Here is a 22,168-nt window from a genome sequence, read left to right as displayed (position 1 = left end):
AGAGGAGGGGCAGTACGTGGGATAAGGACTCACCCATGTGGCCACAGAGGGTGTTGGGCACCCTGGGGGTGGTCAGCTCCAGAACTAACAAGTAGCTTGACGTTTAGTTGATATGTCGTGGGGAAATTGTAGAGGTGTGTGTCAAAGTAAAAGAAAACTGGCCAGTGTGCAGCCAGACCCTGCCTGGGAGCACCTTCATCCCGGTGGAGAACACGCCCTGGGACCCGTGGGGAGCATCATTCTGGCACTGCAGAGCCTGGGCAGGTAACCCTGCAGACCTGCCCCTCCCATTTGCTCAGCATCTCCCTTGAGAACCCTGTGGAAAGGTGGGTGAGGGGGACCCGCTCACTGATGGTGAAAAAAGAGGAAAGAGCCACCACCCCATCCCATGGACACACAGCTCATGGCCACACCCTGGGCCCTGAGCCTTTGTTCTTCCAAGGATCTGGATCTGGAGTGCTGCAGAGGCTGTCCCTGGCTCTACCCACTGCCAGGCAGGGTGGCTGCTCTCCGGCCTCACAGAACTGGAGCCCAGCCTAGCCCCCAGGGCTGGCTAGAGCTCATCCTTCCTGCTCCCCTTCCTTCTCCCCAGGTCAGAAGACAGAACAGCACCTCTTCTGCTGTGCCCTTCAGGGCATGGCTCCGGCACAGTTCCTCCACCTGCCCTTCTCAGGAGCACTCAGTATTGCCAAGCTCATCGCATGACTCGTTCACATGGGAGTCTGAGAAACACTGTGAAGAGGAGGGACAGGAAAGAGCGTGCCTGTGAGTGGAGGCCAGAGCTAGCAGAACGCGGAGGGGAACTGAGAGATGTGCCCCGAGGATTAGGAAGAAGAGCCAGTCCTCACACCTAGCAACTCCAGAAAACCCCAAACTGGATACACAAGAAGAAACCTGTCTTACACATACAAAAATAAAGCTACATAACACCAAAGACCAAAGTCAAATCTTAGAGGTAATCAGAGAGAATAAGAATGTTATGGAGGAATGCAGTGATAAATCTGGTTGACTTGCTTTAAAAACTTGCCTCCTTAAAAGTTAAGGAGGACAAAAAGATCTATCTAGAGGAGAGCTATACCATACTCATGGATTGGAACTTGAAGTATCGTAAAGATGGCAGTTCTTTTCCAAATTGCTGTACAAATGCAGTACATTTCCAGCCAAAATCCAAAAAACAAAACAAAACAAATATTTTCAAGGAACTTAACATGCCATGTTTAAACTCATGTGGACGGTGATGTGACTCAGTGGTAGAGTGCCTGCCTGGCTTGTGCGCAGCCCTGCGTCTGGTCCCCAGCGCCATACACATGCAGGTTATACGGAAGAGCATAGGTCAGGAGCCATCAGGAACGACCCCAGAAGGGAGAGCAGCGTGCAGCGAGGTCGGGGCGGAGCTGGGGAAGGCCCTGAGCAGGTGCAGGTGTGGCACAGTGAGTCCCGCTGGACATGCAGTGACAGTGCACCCACAAGAGGACAGAAAAGGGGGAGAGAGAACAGGAACCACCAGCATGTCCACGAGCAGAGGCTAGGGAGATGTGCCTTGGCATGTCACCAAGGCTTACTGTAAGGTCATAGCAACAGAGAGTGTACTTTGTGGGCCACACCAGGAGCCCAGCACCTGAGCTTCAGGTGAGACCTGTCGCAACCACTCAGTGCAGACCCCTAGAGAAAAGGGGTCACTCATACGTGGTGCCCAAGAGCTGGCCATCCAGGAAAAGTGGATATTCACGATGGACAAAACCATCCTCATGCACCCAGAATGTCAACATGAAAGAGAGCTGCAGCACGTTAGAAGAGAGCCCAGGAGAAGGCCCTTACTTTCTCAGTCAGGGAAGGATTTCTTAAACAAAGCACCCAGATCTACCAGAACGGGGATGGGTGGGTCAGCGGCACTGCGGGTGTGGAGTCCTGCTTCTCAAAGACACCGTGAGCAGAGGGCAGGTCCGTGCAACCCGACGACAAGGCAGGAGTGCCTCCGAATCAGTGATGACCCAGGAAGGAGGCTAGGCAAAAGACATGGCATCCCCGACTGCCCGTGCCAGGCAGAGGAAAACCTGTGTGGCCTGCAGCTGGCCTGTCTCGTGATGAGCCACTGGGTGCAGGTGAGCCTGCACTCATGGCTCAGCACTCGCCTGTGTTCTGTTCTGGTGCCCATCAAGGGCAAGAGTGGGAGGGCCACGTGGTGCTCCCTCCCCTTCCCTCCCGCCTACCACTGCCACGCTCCTTCCTTCATCCCCTTCTGGATCTGGAGGCACTGGAGCCAGAAGTGTAGCTCCTCTGAATGTTAGGATTATCTTTAAAGCTCCCTCAGCACTTAGTCCTGCTCTCGCTTTAAAAAAAAATGTGGAAATTGAGTCCCAAGAGGTGAGGGCTGAGAAGCAGGGCTGAGCCAAGGTACATAGATGCCAACTGCCTTCTCCCCCCACCACGGCCCACTCCCCACTCACTCGGCAATGCCTGCCAGCACCGTCACGTGCTGGCCCCCTTCTGTCCCTGGAGGTGGGGTGTTATTTGCTAATATGGCCATTTCCTCTTAAAAAGCAGAAAATGTACAGAGCTGGAAGGGTTAGGGTGGTAGGATAGACTTCTGGGTGTCCGTCTGGACGCAGGTGGAGCCAGCCTTGAGAAGTACTTGTTTTACCTGTGATGTGGCCGCCACCCTGGCAGATGGCCTTACCCATGTGCCCAGTAGGCGAGGCTGCGGAGTAGGTGGGCAGCTGGAATGGTCAGCACCCCAAAGCTGCCCTTCACTCCCAGACCCCTTAGAGAACTGAGGCCTGGAGAGACCAGAAGTTCCCGTGTCCGAATGGACCAGCTGAGGCCAGCCCCGTGTGCCTTTTAGTCCTGTGTGACATCCAGCCACACGGTCTCCAGAGACACAGGGCATATGGAGGGGAGCTCCTCCACCAGGGAGCAGGGCAGCCTAGAGGATGGACATGAGAGCATAGGAATAGCTGCTGTGAGCAGAGGGCAGCGCAGGACGCCCCAGGCCATGGGTGCCCACACAGGCCACCACCCAGCACCTACCCCTGAGGCTTACTGCAGCCCTGGTCCTGCTGCAGGGCTATAGCCCCAGGGATGTCCTCGAAGCACATTCCTCCCTAGGACGCCTGAGGGCTCTGCTCTCTCCTGCTCCCCATGGTGGATCAGGGTCTCCCTAGCTTCCTCGTGGGCCTTGGATCCTGCCTGCAGGCACACTGCTGCCCCTGTGATTTCGACCAGGGTCCTGGTGATGTTGTCTCTAGCCATCACCAGGAATCTCCACTCAGGTAGCTTGACCACCCATCAAGGCCAAGTCGCAGGACACACACGGGCAGGGGGACCAGGCATTGCTCTGCTTGGGGTGTGCAGCCAGTTCTGTGGCCTTGTCCCACACTACCTCTTCAGGGGACGCAGAGCTGAAGCAGACCCCAGGTCACCGTGTCCCTTGAGCTGAGCTGCTCCAGGCATCCTGATAACACTAGGATGAGCTCGGTCTCCCCTGAGCAGACCCAGCCCCAGTGCCTCAGGGAAGAGCCAGGAGCTAGGAGGGGGCTGCTTTCAAGACATGCCCAGTGCAAACATGGCCTTCCTTCCTGGGCAAGTGTCCCTCCCAGAGCCAGTTCAGGGAACAGGCTGAACGCCCCAATTTCACTACAGCCAACAGTCTGAGGGCACGCCCACCTAAGTTCCAACTCCAAGGTGTGACAGCTGAGGCCACAGGCCCGTTCTCACAGAATCCCATACAGTAGAAGCAGGGAAGGCCAGGCTGGCCACCCAGCACCCTAGAAACCCTGTCCCTGCAGGCCCACCCCATCCCCTACCGGGCTTAGAGGCTGAGGAAGGGCCAGCCAGGAAGCAGCCCCCCGGCCCTCTGCAGGGCCTGGAGCCCAGAAGAGGTGTTCATCCTGGGTCGAGCTCCATTCCTGGTGGGGGTGGCCTGTGCCTGTGAGCTGCCTGCAAGGAGAGCTGGCGGGCTACTGCTGTCCTGCACAGCCTTGCATGGAGGAGCCTCTCCACAGCTGCCTCCTCGCTTGACCTTCCCCCAGGCTCCCCGCAGCCATCAGCCAGGGTGGTCTCTGTGAGCTTCTCAGTCACCCTGACCCCTGCCAGCCGTGCGGCCTGGCTGGGATCAGCGAGAGCCCAGGCTCAACACTGGAGCCCAGGTCAGAGGGGACAGCCACACGGGGACCCATCTGGGGACCGTTGGGGCTTTCTGATGGGAAAGGGCTGGAGGTGGGACATTGCCTAACCCCGAGGCCCTGCCCAGGATGCCTGTGCCCTCAGGAGAGCCAGGCCTGAGGAAGCCAGCGCCCTCTGCCCTGGGGCCCTGCCTCCAGAGGATGGGCGGATCCCAAGCACTCGAGCTGTGTTCCCAGACTGGACTGTCTGGCCACGTTTCCCTCTACCTTCTACTGTTCTTAGATTTTATTTAAGAAGTGAGGCTCAGATAAAGAAACTCCCTGTCAAAGCCCCTGGAAAAGTCTGTCTGGTGGGGGCCGAGGATCGGCCTGCAGGACAGCAGTTCACACAGAGCCTGCAACCCTGGGGTCTCTTGGGATCTTACCTGTGGGCCTTGTAACCCCGCAAACCTGGAATTCCCTGGAGGTGACGGCAGGGCAGGCGCGTGGCCCTCACAGGCTCCCAGGCCGCCTGTCTAATGAGACCTGCAGGACGGGGCCGGGGCTGGGGCAAGGTTTGAGGATGTGCTTCTCTGCAGCCCACAGGTACTAGCACAAGTGTGAGACCCTTGGAAGCCCAGCTGTCCCTGCTCCATGGCCCTCAGATCCCCCTCACACCTCTTGGTCCAAGGACCCTGCCAGCCTCCCCTACCGCCATGAGGCCTGGGGAGGGAAGGCAGGGCTGGTTCAGGCCCCATGGCTGCTGACAGCCAGGCCCACTGGTTCCACCCAGGCCAAGTCCTTGAGTCCTGCTGCGTCTGCCATGTGTCCGCATGGCCCCCCTCTCTGTGCAAAGTTCTGTTACTGCCGTTTTGATTTGGTGTACTTGTGCTCGATGACAATAACCTTCTTAGCTCTCGTGTCCCTCCCGCCCCAGCAGCTGACCAAGCTCCACCAGTTGGCCATGCAGCAAACCCCCTTTCCTCCCCTCGGACAGACCAACCCCGCTTTCCCCGGTACGTACCCAGCTGCCCTTTCTGACCTCCTTCTCTTCCACCTGGGGACTTTCTCTCTGAACTGCCCTTATGCCGAGCAGTGCGCAGCGCAGGCGCAGTGGAAACAGCGAGCCCAGGCTGCGGTCAGTGCAGTGGGCTTGCACGCAGCGGGGCCAGGGCCAGCTCAGTGTGTCTGGCGGGGCTACTTTGCCTCACGATGACCTTGGGTGTCCTTGCCTGTGCAGACATCTGCTCCTCCTTGGATCCATGCTTGGGCAGCAGTGGTCTGTGCTGCCCACAGGCCATCCTTGTGGCCCTTCCTGTGAAGGCATCCAGGAGACCAGCCCTGGGCATTTCCTCTCCAGGAGCAGGTTCTCCAACCACAGACGTGGCTTTGCTTCTCACGGGTGGCCCGACCCCAGACGGCACCAGCCCTGCAGGGAAGCAGCCTGACCTGCCGTGGTGAGGTAGTCAGAGCAGCCGGCCACGGCCCAGCCTGGTGTCTGGCAGTGGGTGTCCTCCACAGAGGCAGAGCAGCCCCAGTGGCTGTGGCCGGTGACAGTCCACCACTGTGTGTGTCAGCCGTGCCAGTGCCAGTCATATTTTGAGCTTCCCTAGTTGAAGGGACCTTGCTTATCTCCTTGAGGGCAAAACATTAAACCTGTCTCTTCTTTGCTCTCCAGGAGAAAAGCTGCCTTTACACTCCTCCGAAGAAGCTCAAAATCTGATGGGCCAGTCGTCAGGTAAAGCAGACCACACTGGTGGGGCAGCAGGCCAGGGAGGCCCAGAGCCCCTGCAGCAGGCTGTCCACAGGAGGAGGGTGGGACCTCACTCAACCCTGAGAACAGGGTCTGTGTGCCTGGTGCACACACCTGCCAGCAGTTGGCAGCATCGGTGTCTTGGGGCTGGGGACGAGTGCTGCCCAGAAGCCCCGCAAGGGTCAAGCAAGGCAGGTGGTGTCGCGGCGCTGTTGGCTGGCTGGTGGGTCTGAGTGTGAGCTGGTCAACGTGCAGCATGTGGGGAGGGGCCCTCTGCTGTCATTGGTTCTAGTGCTGAGGCAGCTGTGCTGGGAGGAAGCTCCTGTGGCCTGTGCTTTTTAGAAAGTGTTGCTCAGGGCTCTGAGCAGACCTAGGAAGTTGATCGGTTGGCTTTGTCTGTGCCTCTTTCTGATTTGCATCCCAAGTTCACCCCGTGACACTGCAGGGAGTGCAGAGACCTGTGGATTCTGTGACAGGACACAAGACACATGCTGTCTGGGTGGAGCCTGTGAAGGAGCCGTCTGGGGCTGAGGCTGTTAGCAGGTCCCTGGGCCCCCTGCCCACGTGGACTACCTGTGCACACGGCCTGTGTGTGTGGCTCCTGGCTGCTTCCCCTCCCCCAGGCCAGAGCCCTGCAGCACCCAGGGCAGCAGCTGAAGAGGGGTGGGTGAGGAGGGGCCTTGGCCTGAGCTCCAACACTGCCTGGGCCTCCTCCTGTACTGGGAAGGTGCTGCCCCTGCGCCAGACAGACGAGCACATTTTTGAGCAGACAGGTCCTGACTACCCACTCGGTGCGTGCTCTTGAAAAGGGTTCTGCCACTTTCCTCCTTCAGTTAAAACGTGCCAAGTCCCCAGGGGTGGCCTCTGCTCCAGGCTCAGCCTGGAGTCTTTCAAGTGATGTTTTTAGATGTCACCATTTATGGACTGTGTATAAATTAAAAAAAAAAAAAAAAAAAAAAAGCAAACAAGTATTTATTGTATTGAAAAGATATATTGTGAAAAGATGATAAAGAACAAAAATTCCAGGTTTAGATATGCAAAATAGTAAAATGTGGGATGAATTGGACTATCACTTCCACCTGGGCCCCACTGTGCTGGGCGCGTCCCTCAGGGCCTTTCCCCTTGAGAGACGGGTCCAGATGCAGAGGTGAGGCCAAAACACAGTGGCCCCGTGAGTGTCATTGTGAGGAAGGTGGGGCTCGCAGAGATTTGGGGGACCCCCAGGCTGTGCAGAGATGAGGCTCAGTGCAAGGGCAGAGGCGGGACCGGCAGGAACGTGGCGAGGCGGGAGAGGCCACCTAGCAGGTCAATGTGGTTGGGAGGCGCAAGAGCAGGGCTCAGCTGCGCCTGCAGGTTGGAGCCACCTCTTGTTAAGGAAATGGGTCATTGAGTGCAGAGACCCCGTGTGCTCAAGGAGCAGCCACATGGTGTCCATCTCAGGGGCCCTCTGTGCCGTTTCCAAGGCCAGAAGGGGCATGTACTTGGACCCTGAGGAGCTGCTCGTTACCTGGCGTACAAGCTCTGAGAGCCTGGCCTTCTTGGTAGCCTAGACCTCTCCTCATGCTGCACCTTAGCAGGCAAGGCTTTAAGAGCCGTGGTCTGCACTGGGTCTAGAGATCATCTTTGGCCCAGTGCTCCCTGCTCCCAACACAAAGAACCATGCGGTGGCCTGAGCTGTCCCAGCTGACTAGGGCTGGGCTTTGGTCAGAGTTAGGTCAGAAATGTGATAAACAGTGTGTGCTCTGTGGCTGCTGGACACCTGCAGCAGGACTGCCCAGGTCAGGGGACAAGCAGAGCAGTCTCTGAACCACTGAGGTCTCCAGGAGCTGAGGAAGGAGGGGCACTGGGGTCAGCATGGCCTACGCCCTGGGCACACATGGATGCCTGAACATGGTGATGCCCACCCTTAGCTCTGGGCTCGCTGGGGTCTGCAAGGGGTGTCAGGGAGCTCACGAACACTGTTGGAGTGAAGTCCAAGTGTGCCCGGAACCAAAGGGGGGCAGCACCATGCTTGGGTCCCATTTTCCTTTTGAGAGAAATTGGGCCTCAGGAATTCAGGTTGCCATGGGGTCTCACAGGGTCTGAGCCCCTGGGCTGTGCTGGTCCTTACCCTCGGCCAACCTTTCACCCCTGCCCTATCCAGCCCAGGGGAGCGTGTCCAGGCCCTGGGGCGTGACCTCAAGCAGCCTGCCCACCAGCCTAACCATGTCCTCTTGGTGTGCCCAGGTCTGGACGCCAGTCCCCCGGCCAGCACTCACGAGCTCACCATTCCCAATGATGTGAGTATGCCCCTGCACCCTCCTGTCCTTGCGCGGGAAAGCCAAGCAGGCACCGTCACCTCTACCCCGCAGCCCAGGCATGTTCTGGAGCAGACCCATCCACACTGCAGCCCTTGCACTCTCTCTGGAGCTTGGGGTTCTCTGTGCTCTGGCTTCAACAGACCTGAAGTTGGCTGACCGCCGGCTGGTCTGGATCCAGGTTCACCTGAGACTGTGACCTTAAGCCAGCACCCTAGCTCACTCAGTCCTCCAGGCTCAACAGGGGTCTGGTGAGGAGGGCTGCCATTCTCTGAGCCCAGGGCCTGTTCTGCTCTAGATCTGGACTTGTGGGAACATCCACTGCTCTGGGAACCTGAGGCAGAAGGCAGGTGGGCATGAGGACAGGGGCCTGGGAAAGCCAGCCAGCTGGTGCAGAGACTGCAATGCCCTTGGCCACCATCACAGGCCCCCGTGCTGGCTGTAGGCCAGCCTTCTGTACAGCCAGGGCACCTCTCCAGGGCTCCCCTTTCCCAGCTGCTGGGCCGGCAGAGACCCCAGCCTGGGTGGAGCTTTGCGGGGTGCCCACTCCAGCCTTCAGCTCCTGGCAGCATTTCTCAGGTGGGGCTGTCCCGACAGGCCACAGCATGGACCTTCTTACAGGGCAGCACTGCTGCCCCTTGTTCTTAGAGAAAGGAGCTCTCCACTTTGTTTGCTCCCTGCCTCTGGTCCCCCTGGATTGGTTCCTTAAGCATATGGTTCCAGCCACTTCTCACATCCTCTCACCCGGGTGATGAAGGCCAGTGCACCTCCCACCAGGAAGGTCTCCCCTGGCCTCTTACCTGCACACTGCTCCCTACATCGGGACAGGGGCCCTGTCAAGCATTCATTTCAAAACTGAAGTGGGGCCTCTTGCAGAGCTGGAGTGTCTGCCTCCTGTGGCCACCGTAGCACCACAGCATGGAGGTGTGTGCTGGCTCTCCTGGGTCTTCATGGGGAGGGAAGCCTGCCCCTCAGAGGGATGGCACCTCTCTCACCCACGCCCACTTGGGAGCATGGCCTGTCATTCTGCACAAAGGGACTGTGGAGGGCCTCCCGCTTACCCCAGACCTCAGGGGACATTCTGGGCTGCACTGGCACAGCCCCCAGGGCTGATGTTCTGCAACTGGCAGATGCCTGCCACCTTCTTGAAGATGAGGAGGGAATCGAGCGCTTGCTCTAACACTTGCCTTCACCACATCCAGTGCAGGCTCCTGGTCATAGTGGATCATGCTGACATCTGCGGGTGGCCTCAGCCCATCTGCAGAAAGGCATTCAGCAAGGGGACCTCTGTATTTGTGGCCTCAGAGACACAGGCCAGGCCAGGGAGCCCCCATGCCCTGGTCCATGCCCAAGGTCACTCTGGGCCTCCCTCGTGGCTCAGTCCAGAGCTTGCTCCTGGCCACGTGGCCTCTCATGCCTGGCCCTCCTGTGCTCTGTCCTGAGCCCAAGCACCCACCTGCCCAGACTCAGGCTCCTGTCTGGGTCCCGACAGAGACCTTCCGTTTGATAAAGGAAGGCAAGCTGTCCCATGGATGGCTTCCTGAGGAAGGCCAGGCAGGGGGTGTGACCACAGCTCAGTGTGGCCTGTGGAGTTCCAGGGCATCTGGCCACAACAGCCACGGCGCTGGGATGTTTCTCCCCTTCCCTTCACACTCGTAACCGAGGGATGAGGTGAGAGCAGACTGGCTCAGTCTGCATGTCAGTGGCCCAGCAGGTCCCCGAGAGCCAAGTGAGGGGCCCTTGGGTCGCAGGCGCCCTCAAAGATCTGGCCCAGGGCAGGGCTGGCGAGGGGTCCTGTTGCTTCTCATGTCCCGCTCTGACTCGAGGGCCATGTCCCCCAGCGTTTCTGCTGAGGGTAGGCATTGCTCCCACTATAGGGAACCCACACTGGACACAGTGTGTCTGGAGGAGGGAAGAAGGGCTCGGGGCCTCGAGAGAGCCACCCTCAGACACACAGGGCCGCACCCCGACCTCAGGGCCCAGGCACCCTCAGAACAGGGACAAAGGGCCGCACCCCGACCTCAGGGCCCAGGCACCCTCAGAGCAGGGACACAGGGACGCACACCGACCTCAGGGCCCAGGCACCCTCAGAGCAGACACACAGGGCCGCACCCCGACCTCAGGGCCCAGGCACCCTCAGAGCAGACACACAGGGCCGCACCCCAACCTCAGGGCCCAGGCACCCTCAGAGCAGGGACACAGGGACACACCCCGACCTCAGGGCCCAGGCACCTCAGAGCAGGGACACAGGGACACACCCTGACCTCAGGGCCCACAGGGCCACTCCCCGACCTCAGGGCCCAGGCACCTTCAGAGCAGACACACAGGGACACACCCCAACCTCAGGGCCCAGGCACCCTCAGAGCAGACACACAGGGACGCACCCCGACCTCAGGGCCCAGGCACCCTCAGAGCAGGGACACAGGGACGCACCTCGACCTCAGGGCCCAGGCACCCTCAGAGCAGACACACAGGGACGCACCCCGACCTCAGGGCCCAGGCACCCTCAGAGCAGGGACACAGGGACGCACCCCGACCTCAGGGCCCAGGCACCCTCAGAGCAGGGACACAGGGACGCACCCCGACCTCAGGTCCCAGGCACCATCAGAGCAGGGACACAGGGACACACCCTGACCTCAGGGCCCAGGCACCTTCAGAGCAGACACACAGGGACACACCCCGACCTCAGGGCCCAGGCACCCTCAGAGCAGGCACACAGGGACACACCCCGACCTCAGGGCCCACAGGGCCACTCCCCGACCTCAGGGCCCAGGCACCTTCAGAGCAGACACACAGGGACACACCCCAACCTCAGGGCCCAGGCACCCTCAGAACAGGGACACAGGGACACACCCCGACCTCAGGGCCCAGGCACCCTCAGAGCAGACACACAGGGCCACTCCCCGACCCCAGGGCCCAGGCACCTTCAGAGCAGACACACAGGGACACACCCCAACCTCAGGGCCCAGGCACCCTCAGAACAGGGACACAGGGACACACCCCGACCTCAGGGCCCAGGCACCCTCAGAGCAGGGACACAGGGACGCACCCCGACCTCAGGGCCCAGGCACCCTCAGAGCAGGGACACAGGGACGCACCCCGACCTCAGGGCCCAGGCACCTTTAGAGCAGACACACAGGGACACACCCCAACCTCAGGGCCCAGGCACCCTCAGAGCAGACACACAGGGCCACTCCCCGACCTCAGGGCCCAGGCACCTTCAGAGCAGACACACAGGGACACACCCCAACCTCAGGGCCCAGGCACCCTCAGAGCAGACACACAGGGACGCACCCCGACCTCAGGGCCCAGGCACCCTCAGAGCAGGGACACAGGGACGCACCTCGACCTCAGGGCCCAGGCACCTTCAGAGCAGACACACAGGGACACACCCCAACCTCAGGGCCCAGGCACCCTCAGAGCAGGGACACACGGCCGCACCCCGACCTCAGGGCCTAGGCACCTTCAGAGAAGACACACAGGGACGCACCCCAACCTCAGGGCCCAGGCACCCTCAGAGCAGACACACAGGGCCACTCCCCGACCCCAGGGCCCAGGCACCCTCAGAGCAGGGACACAGGGACACTCCCCGACCTCAGGGCCCACGCACCCTCAGAGCAGACACACAGGGCCACTCCCCGACCTCAGGGCCCAGGCACCCTCAGAGCAGGGACACAGGGACACACCCCGACCTCACGGCCCAGGCACCTTCAGAGCAGACACACAGGGACACACCCCGACCTCAGGCCCAGGCACCCTCAGAGCAGGGACTCAGGGCCACTCCCCGACCTCAAGGCCCAGGCACCCTCAGAGCAGACACACAGGGCTGCACCCCGACCTCAGGGCCCAGGCACCCTCAGAGCAGATACACAGGGACACACCCCGACCTCAAGGCCCAGGCACCCTCAGAGCAGGCACACAGGGCCGCAGAGGCCAGCAGGTCTCTGGGGACAAGAGCTAGTTGGTGCAGTATCTGTCCCATCCAGTGGGGCTGTTGCTCATCACAGCCTTGGGAGCAGGTTCCCCTGCTGTGCAGCCCTGCCCTGTCCAGCCCCAACACCTCAGCCGACCGCTCACAGCAGGAGCAGAAGTGTTTTGAACCCCTGCACGGTCCTGACCGATGCCCACCTGCAAGTGCCGCCATGGTGTGGCTCGTGTCAGCTGCCTGCTGGGGTCTGGGGTTCTCCGCCTCTGACCTCCCTTTCCTGTCCTTGCTGCGGAGCCCTTGCAGTGTCTGGAGTGCAGTTCTGCCCAAACCCATGGCAAAAGGCTCCTCTGCCGAGACCTCTCTGGGGTCAACGTCGACTGCCCCCCGTGTGGGGGGTGGGCCAGGAGGGGCTCCGGCTTCTGCCAGAGAGAGGCCATGGTCCAAGACTGCTGCCCCCATGCCCAGGGTGGCCCACTATTTTCCCTGGGCTGCTTCAGAATGGCCCCTCTCTCAGTGACCACAGGGGCACAGCCACTGTACTCCGTCCTTACAGGAGGGTCACAGTGGCAAGGAAAGGTATGCCCGACGAACCCTTGGAGTTCCGCCAGAGTTCACCAGAAGGCAGGTCTCGGGTGGTGACAAGCCTGCTGTGTTCCCTCGGCAAGGCTTTGTGACACCTTCTCTTGGCTAGAGCCCTTCTACCCGAGTCTGCCACCCAGAAGGCATGTCCCCGCCTCCTGCAGGCTGGCATGGGGTCCCTGGCTCTGCATCTGCCCGCCTGCCTCGGTCATTCCTGTCCAGGCCAGAGGAAACCAACATGAAGCGACATGGCCCTAAGACCCTGATCTGTGGACCCCCACCAGGGGCGTTGCTGAGAAGAGGCCATGTGGGACCAGCAGGCGAGCCCAGGCTGCTCTAGGAGGGCCAGGGTCAGGCCCAGGACGCTAAGTCCCCTGGCGTGGTTTTGACCAAGCTTCCCATGCACCCCCAGTGGCCCCTAAGGGCCTGCAGAGGGCTCCAGGCTGTCCTCTAAGGGGGCCCTCCGTCTTTCCTTCCAGCTAATAGGCTGCATAATTGGACGCCAAGGGACCAAAATCAACGAGATTCGACAGATGTCTGGAGCTCAGATCAAAATTGCCAATGCCACTGAAGGGTCATCGGAGCGTCAGATCACCATCACGGGGACCCCGGCCAACATCAGCCTTGCCCAGTATCTCATCAATGCCAGGTGAGGGACTCCAAGGCCACAGGACCCTGCAGGGGCTCATGGCCTTGGCCTGCAGCCCACCCCTCGGCTTGGACAGTTAAAGCAGGTGACTGGTTGGATATGGGGACAGAATGTGCTGGGCAGTCTCCTCATTGACACAAGCCACCCCCTCATCTGTTTGGTCACAGTGAGGAGCCAGGAAACTGGAGGAGAGGCCATCCAGGGTGGTAGTGGCCAACATGGCCAGGGCCGTTTGAGACCTGGGCCACTGGCCTTTCAACCAGACTGGTTCAGAAACACTGGCGCTCTGCCTCGTGGTCCTCATGGAACTGTGTCCCGAGTGAAGCGAGGCAATGGCACTTCCCCTAAGCTGGCAGCTGGTTGATGGGACCCTCTGGTGGTGGCACCCCACACGGGGCTGTGAGACTCTGCTCTGGTGCCACCTGAGGGGACCCCAGTGAAGTGGGAAGGGGTTGGACAGGAAGGACAGCACACCCCAGCCTGACTCAACCCTTCCCATCTCTCCTTCCCTCCAGCAGCCCCAGGCCAAGCCTGGGCTCAGTGGAGTCTGGCCCCTTTCCATTCCTGTGGCTGCCCTGCTCAGTGTGGCAGGGGCAAGGCAGGGTGTGGGGCTGGCGCACCTGGACCAAGTCTGGTGGGAGTTCAGGGAGATTTCCAGCACCTGCCCCTCACGTACCCTGATTCCTTGGCAGCAGCCCATCTGGAGCCCTCTGGGTGCTGGAGGGGGCCGACACAGTCATAGTCACTCTCGTGAGAGCCGCAGCACCCTTTCCCAGGTGAGGGGAGCGAGGCCAGGTCAGGTCATCCACTGGGGCAGCCCAGGGGCTGCTTGGCTGTGACCGGAGCCACCAGCGTGACAGTGATGGGCAGGGAGAGTAGTCCCTGTGACTGTGCTCCCACTGGCCCACCTCCCGCGTGCTGTACCACGTCCACCAGTGTGGAGCCAGGACCGTACTCCAGGCCACAGGGGTGCCCTGCACCTGCCTGCCTCGGCTCGCCTGTCTCACTGGAGTGCCATGACGCGCCCTCTCTGCCTTCGTCTGTTCCAGGCTGACGTCCGAGGTCACCGGGATGGGCGCGCTGTAATCCTACCCAGGATCCTCCACTCTGCACCTGACCGCTTGAGCCCAGGTCCTCGCCGGCTGGCGCACTCTGTACAAACCGCCCGCCCTTCCTGCAGATACAAGTAGTTTTCATACATTCAGACGGTACACGCAGTAGACACCAACCCCAAGCTGTTGCGCTCCAGCTCTGCCGACCCGCTCTCCCGTGGTAGCTGGCCCTGTCTCCATGCATTGGCATGCAGTGCTGATTATTTTAATGCTTCGGGGAATTCCCATCTATGACGTTTTAGAGAATCGTTCCTCAGTGTCCATGTGACTGTCTAACATTTGGTTTGACACTTTGGCACACTTCCTGTGACCAGCTCTCCCCTGTGCTCAAAGTCCCTGCTTTCTCTCCTGTTGTGCTGACTCAGTTTCCCCTCAGAGCCCGTTCTGTCTTGGCTCAAATTCCCACCCAAGGCCGTGTGCTGGAATCGGGGGTGCCTTTCCTACAGCCTGTGGGGGTGCCCTGGGAGAGGAGGGGCTTGGAAGATGTCCAAGGAACTGGGCAGGTGGCAGAGGGTACGGGGCCCAGCTTCACTGGGATGTCTCACGGGGGAGGCACTTGTGGGCCTCCAGGGTGACTGGAGAGCACAGCCCCTCCAGAAAGCCCTCTGCACTATTGGAGTTTAATAAATGTTGTGCGCCTCCCCCACTGACTCTGTCTCATCTCTGCCCCCAGTGCCCATCTGCACCCAGGAGCCCTGTGCCAGCCGGCTGGCCAGAGCACCTGGGTTCTCACACATGAGCTGAGATTTCATCACCGCTGCCACTGCCTGCATTCCCTCTTCTGTTGTGTCGCAACCAAACTCTCGGTCCCGTGAGGGGGAAGCGGGAGTGGAAAATAAAGATTCACAGACACAGATCTTGAAGATTAAGCTGGGATCAGGTGGAGCTCTGCTCTCTGATGGAGCTGCAGGTCTAGAGTTACCCCAGCAATCTTTATTTATATACACCTCGTTATCAGGTTAAAGACTATGCAACCGTTATTCTTTGTATCCAGGAAAGTTTCAGGAACTAGGACGTCCTATGCAGCTTTTCCACAGTTGCAAAGTGCAAAGTTAGGAGCTCTGTGAAGCTCTCAAGGAAGTCCACTGTTTAAAGTTACTGTGAGGCGGGCAGGAACTGGAGAAGGGAGCTGGTGAAACATGTGGTTTCTAGCATAAGAGTTCCTTCCTTCCTGGGATCTGTGTGCCTGAGATCAAGTCAGAGCTGGTAGGACTCTTGCACAGAGCCTCCTCATGCAGGGCATTGCCACAGCAGCTAGGCATCCTTGCACAGGAACATTCCCAGGAACCAGGCATGCCACAGCCATGAGGCATCAGAGACCCCTGATCCCCGTCACTGCTCTCCCATCCTCTGTCCCCACTCCACACTGTTGTATTTGCACACTTAAATGACAAGGGTAGAAACCCTGCTCTTCACCAGGCGCCAAAGGCTGGGCCGTGCCTGATGCCCCAGCTGCTGTCCAGTGTGGAGCGCATCCACCTCCCACCTGCTCAGGCAACTGTGCAGAGCCCTGCCAACAAGCAGGTCCTTCGCCTGTGCCCCTCCTTAGTACAGAGGTCCCACACCCAAGACGGGGAGCCCAGGAGAGCCCAGCCGGGGACACCTCACCTTTGCCTTGCACTCTCATCCCGTTCTGCAAGCTCGGATCCTGGGTGCCCGGGCCCTCCAGAAGAGAAGTGAGGCCCGGGAGAGCAGGCAGGTGGGGGCGTGCCATCCCCTTTCACCCCAGAGTTGCCTCTCGCGTCATGGTCCCAGCAGGTGAACCTCTAGCCTGGAACCTGTCAAGCATCCTGGGCCACGGGGCCTGTCCTGGCTCCTGGCCAGGTGCACACCCCTCTCAGAGGAAACCTGCTTCCTGTCTGCCTGGTGGCTCTTCCAGATTTCCTCCAGGAGGGTCCCAGCCAGAGGGTGCGTGCAGTCTGTGCAGAGCAGTGCAGGCATGAGCCCAGCATGGCCTGGACATTCAGCGTGTCCTGCAGGCCGGGTGGAGCTATCTCCCCTGGGACCTGCATGCAGGACTGGGGAGGCCACAGGGAATGGAGATGCTGGTCTTCCCCAGCACCAAGCTGGGCAGCAGATGGTGGCTGGCAACATGAGTAGGACAGAGAATGACAGACTGTCAACAAGATAAAACCCAGCGCAAGGGGTTAAAAATGGCAGTGTTCGATGGGGCACAAGGAAGGGCCCCCAGAAGGTATGGAGGAGTGTTTTTGGCCATTGGCCTTTGGCTGTGCCTGGGGACAGTCCCCCTGACCACCTGATCCTGCTTCGCCCAGACTTCTAGGGAATGCGCCTTCACTGGAAAGGTGACAGGCAAGACTCCGCTCCTTCCTGAAGGGAGGAGGACAGTTTGGGGCCTGAGCCACAGTGCACGGCCCGGCTTGGCTCGTGGGAGCAGAGGATGCTTGGTCAGGAGCCGGGACAGGCACGCTGCTGTGCCGCCATTGTCAGGACAGCCCCCACCAGCATGACGTGAGAAACAGCAGCCGGGTGCTGGGCACGAACCACCCACACTGGAAGGCCTGGGAAGAGCTCTGGGCTGGTAAAGGTGTGTCGCCAAGGAAACAGCCTCACCTGCTGATTTGGGAAGTTCACGTTCCCTTTGAATTAATTGATCTTGGAATTTAAAATTGTTAATGTGGTTGCTTTTCACGTCCTTGGGGTTCTGGTCCTTCCGTCTGCTGTTGTCTCTATTTTCAGTCCCTCTTTTTTTTAACAAATTAAAGTGGAAGATCAATGCCTCTGAGGAATGGGGGATGCACAGCATGGTGAGCTTACAGCTCGACGGTCCGCGGAAGACGGGCACCCTGCCTCCTCCTCCCCATCCTCTCGGAGCGCAAACAGCAGCCACTGACCCCCAGGACACCCGCCACGGCGTTGGACGGTGTCCCCACCTGTACTGCTCAACAGTGGGACTTGTCCACTCAGTCAGGAGGACGCACAGAGTGAGCGAGACCATCGGGCCCACGTGGATGAGTGGGGGCAGCCAAGGGCTTCGGGCCTGGCATTCACTGGCACAGCCTGCTCTTTCATGTTGTTGAATCCGCAATGATTCAACACTGCTGTGACGAAAGCGGGACTCAGAACAAGGCCTTAAACAAAACTAAATATATTCTAAGTATGAATACCATGTATTTCCTCTAAGCATCAGGCAGCCGCCTCAAGCTCCCGCGGCATGTCCGCCTCGGCCTCCGCCATGGACGGAGAAGGAGCCCGAGATGCCCGGCCCCAGAGCAGAGAGCGACGAGGAGGAGGAGGAGAAAGAAAAGAGTCTCATTGTGGAAGACAAGAAGGAAAAGAAAAAAGTAGAGAGGCTGACAATGCAAGTGTCTTCCTTAGAGAGAACCACTTACAATCGCACAAGGAAAGGGGCAGGAACTTTGTGGAATTGAAAGGATACGTTTCTTTCTGAGCAAGAAAAAAACAGATGAACTTAGAAATCTACACAAACTGCTTTACAACAGACCAGGCACTGTGTCCTCATTAAAGAAGAATGTGGGGCAGTTCAGTGGCTCTCCATTTGAAAAAGGGAGTATCCAATATAAAAAGAAGGAAGAAATGCTGAAAAAATTTAGAAATGCCATGTTAAAGAGCATCTGTGAGGTTCTCGATTTGGAGAGATCAGGTGTAAATAGTGTGCTAGTGAAGAAGATCCTGAATTTCCTAATGCATCAAAGCCTTCTGGCAAACCATTGCCACAATCTAAGAAAGCCTCTCGCAAAGACAGTAAAAAAGAACGAAGTCGTTCTGGAATGGCAAGGAAGGCAAAGCGAGCCAAATGTCCTGAAATTCTATCGGATGGAGCTAGTAGTGACGAAGAGGAAAAGGAAAACAAGGAGGAGCCTTCAGATGATGAAGATAAAGAAAGTGAAGAGGAGCCACCAAAAAAGACCTCTAAAAAAGAAAAAGTGAGACAGAAAGCTACTTCTAAAAATAAAAAGTCTGTAAAAAGTGCAAATGTTAAGAAGGCAGACAGTACTACCACCAAGAAGAATCAAAACAGTTCCAAAAAAGAAAGTGAATCTGAGGATAGTTCAGATGATGAGCCTTTAATTTAAAAATTGAAGAAACCACCTATAGATGAAGAATTAAAAGAAACAGTAAAGAAATTATTGGCCAATGCTAACCTGGAGGAAGTCATAATGAAGCAGATTTGCAAAGAGGTATATGAAAATTACCCTGCTTATGATTTAACAGAGAAAAGACTTCATGAAAACAACCGTAAAAGAGCTAATTTCTTGAGATAGAGGACAGAGACAGATGACTCATTTCCATAGATTTGAAGATCTGATTTATACCATTATACCAGCAAAGAGAATGTATTTCCTTTCCTAAATCCTTATTAAGCATTTGTGTTGGTAGGACTTACCGCTGACCTTTTTATCTTGAGTGTTACATAAATCAGTTGGCCGTTTTAAATTGCATTTCTATGCAGTTTTAGTTAAAATCTTGCATGGCAGTAATTGTTTCTTGCTTTTATAGCTGTATTTTGTACATTTTGGATTTCTTTATATAAGGTCATAGATTCCTGAACTGTTGTAGGTTTTAGTGCACTTAATAGTAGATTGCTTAAGACATATTTTAATCAAGTAGCACAAAACTATTATAGCCAGCATTTATACATGCAGACACTTGCAGTATTTACTATATATTTTGAATACACATCTCTTCTGTCAGTGTGAACACTCAGAGGCAGTGTGCTTACCTTTAACAAGAAACAGCTGGCCAGGTGACTAAATTGGAACCTTTCTCCTGCATGTGTATATATGTCAAATTGTCAGCATGACAGAAATGACAGATGTTATTTTTGTATTTTTAAAAACCAATTTGTTGTATATAAAGTTTTTTTCATTTCTTTTGTGCAGATCAGTTTTTAAATTCAACGTAGGTAGATATCTTTACACTCGTAGACTATGAAATGTCAGTGTTTGGCGAGACGGTGTGACAGCAGTGGAAGTCAGGGTTCAGTGAGGGAACGCTGAAGGAATGGTCTACTTCTGCTTTGCCTCCTAAGTGGCATCTGTTTGTAGTTTGTGTTAATTCTGCAAAAGTATCTGTGGATGCATTTTATATTAAGGACAGACCAAAATCAACACATCAAAGCTTCAAGAACTTTGGGAAAGGGTGGGAGTAAGTGCAAGCACATTTGGCTTACAGTAAATGAGCTGATTTTATTAACTGCTTTTGACCATATAAGATGCTGATATTTACAGGAAACCTGACCACCTTCATAATTATGATAAAAGTACTAGGTATAATGCCAGAAGATAATGTGTGGGTAATAGCAGTTATCTCTGACAAAGAATTTCTCAAAAGTAATACTTTTAACATTAAAAAAAAAATTAATGTGGAATCAGGGTGCGTGGGTTTTAAATTTTGGGCAATCAAGATTCGAGGTGATCAACATAGGGACCATTCCTTGCCCCATCCATGACAACTCCCCCCCCAAAGATCCTGTACTTGGGATGAAACCCAGGGGTGCTCCAACACTGAGTCACATCCTCAGCCCTTTTGGAGACAGGATGTCACTAAGTTGCCCAGACTGGCCTCAAACTTGTGATCCTCCTGCCTCAGCCTCCTGCATAGCTGGGTTTACAGGCCTTCATCACCATACCCAGCCCACTCCTGAATTACAGGACTTAAATTTTTTTAAATTAATGGTCTTAATCGGTTTAAACATGCTGCCTATGAGGTATTTGATGTACCAATTGAGTGTTTAAAAATCTTTGCATCATAGAAATGTATATATAAATGATTTAACAGGTATTTTCACAGGTTTGTCTCTTGATAAAAGACATTAGGGAAAGGTATACTTAATAAAAGTGAATGGAATAAACAACTAAATGAGGCCTAAAAATTGGCCTTTGATTTTAAATATCTATTCTTACAAACCTTGTCAATAAAAATTAAATAGTTGTGTTTTAAAAAAAAATTAATTTCAGAGTAAAGGGGCGGAGACAATCACAAAGAGGTGCTTCGTACTACTCTCAGGTCCATTTTCAAAGAGCCGAGATCCTCTGGGGAGACCGCCTGCTCCTTCCTTCTGCAGGCTCCCACGGTCCGTGGGTGGTGCTCCGTTTCCGTCTGCTCCCTGCAGTCCACTTTCCCACTGTTTGCATCCCTGGACTCGTGGACAGCTCTTCTAGGCCAAGCATCTAACGAGAGGTGAAGTCCTAGAAAAATGAAGGGCTCCTGGGCTTCTTGCAGATCCAGAGCAGAGCTGGAATGGTGGCAGGAGGAACACACACCACTGTCCAAGCCCAGCTCCCAATGGGAGGCCGGCCGGCTGCCCTGGAGCAGTCGCAGGGCACCCTGCAGGTGGAAAGCAGAGCCTGAGCCGTCCAGGAACCTGGATGTGTCAACTCGGCTCCAGCCGTCTTGCATCCCCTCACGATCTCCACTGTCCCGGGGGTTCTCGTACCTACTGAATGTCCATATAAATGTCTCGTAGCTCCTTTAATGTCCAAGTGTGCTGCTCATGGTAGGCACTCTCGACCTCCCTGGCACTGACCCTCGGTGACCAGTGCTTGTGACGTCCGTGGCTGTCCCATGTCTTCTGGAAGGGATGTGCCCTCTGCTCACCTGCCGTGAACTTCCACGTCTCACATCCACTGGTCACCACGTGGCCTGGTCTTCCCCATCTCCCTTACTCTCTTCCACTTTGGTCCATGTGCGAGGCAGAGCATCCCAGGACGTTACCTCCCATCCCTGGATGAATCCCAGGACTCTCATGTTACATGGGGTATTAAGGTTGCAAATCAACCAAGGTCCCTGCTCTTCTGACCTAAACACAAGGGGATGGTCCCAGATGACCCAGGGTGGGGGGCAACTTAGTCACCAGCTCCTTAAATGGGAGGAGGGAGGCCCCAGGGGCCCCCAGGCAGCAAACAACCCCAGGTGAGTGCAGGCTGCTCTGAGGGGGCTGAGCGGGCAGCAAGGGCCTGCTGGCCCCCAGGAAGGCATCCGGCTCTCCACTCGGCTTGCTTCGAGTTGGGCGGGACTTGGCATTGCCCTGTTTGGGCTGGTGCGCGCGGTGGGGCGTCTCTGCTCTGTGTCCCTGTGGCTCCCCCAGCGTCTCTGCCCACAAGATGCCTTCTGCGCAGCTTTCTGTCCTGCAGACACTGGGTTTTCACCCAGTTGCTTCTGGTATTCGCCTGGTGTCTTATGTCTCCGTTCCTTCATTTCCAACTTTTCTCTTAGCTTACCTGAGTCTTGAGCAGAGTGATTGCTGAGAGGTCTTGGCTTCTGTGGGGCTTTCTGCATCCTAAGTGGAAAGTGCACTATTGTGACACTAGACTTTCTGCTATTTTATCTCCCGTTCCCTTTATCGTGCTCCATTTCTATTTTCGCGGAGGTGACGGACTGCTCTCCCTCTTGGCTACACGCTAGCCGTCACATGTTAAACGTGACCCCTGTCGACTCCTGTGGTCTCTGACACTCCTGCGGCCTCCTCTGCCCCGGAAGCAGCACCGCCTAGTCTGGCCATCCTTTCTGCGCGCCTGGGCCGCCCTGTGCCTGCTGGCCGCCCTGCTTTCCCAGGCAGCCCTCCTGTGCCCAGGGCCCCGGCACATCTGCACTCCATGGGGCCCAGGCGAAGCCCTGGGAGGGGAGGGCTGCAGGCCTGCTGCTCCCGCAGGCCTGCCGGCTGCTCTCGCCCAGGAGCTTCCGAGTGACCGAGCAGCGAGAGCGCCTCCTGGCTGTGCTGATGGCTGCTTCTACCTGGTTTCTTGTCCAGAGCCCCCGCCCTGCG

General features: G+C 57.0%; 1 protein-coding gene and 1 pseudogene across 17 annotated transcripts in view; both read left to right on the top strand.

Moving 5' to 3' along the window:
- The window catches only part of PCBP3 (poly(rC) binding protein 3), a 235,080-nt gene extending 220,002 nt beyond the window's left edge, over positions 1-15,078 (top strand). For 9 of the 16 annotated variants that reach the window (XM_079100767.1, XM_079100766.1, XM_079100771.1 and 6 more), the window contains 5 exons: positions 5,038-5,116; positions 5,779-5,838; positions 8,080-8,132; positions 13,137-13,306; positions 14,356-15,078. In XM_079100767.1, coding sequence (XP_078956893.1) covers positions 5,038-5,116; positions 5,779-5,838; positions 8,080-8,132; positions 13,137-13,306; positions 14,356-14,392 — 399 coding nt within the window. In that variant the 3' untranslated portion in view covers positions 14,393-15,078. The remainder of the gene's footprint in view (positions 1-5,037; positions 5,117-5,778; positions 5,839-8,079; positions 8,133-13,136; positions 13,307-14,355) is intronic. The other 7 variants (XM_079100776.1, XM_079100765.1, XM_079100764.1 and 4 more) reach the window with 7 other exon arrangements.
- A 2,558-nt stretch (positions 15,079-17,636) lies between these two features.
- LOC306670363 (protein DEK-like) lies at positions 17,637-19,802 on the top strand (annotated as a pseudogene). Its single transcript has one exon. The product of its transcript is annotated as a protein DEK-like (transcript).
- Positions 19,803-22,168: the final 2,366 nt, after the last annotated feature.

The sequence above is a fragment of the Sciurus vulgaris genome (genome assembly GCF_902686455.1).
Source record: "Sciurus vulgaris genome assembly, chromosome: 10".
Lineage (NCBI taxonomy): Eukaryota > Metazoa > Chordata > Mammalia > Rodentia > Sciuridae > Sciurus > Sciurus vulgaris.
This window is presented reverse-complemented; position numbering and strand designations above follow the sequence as displayed.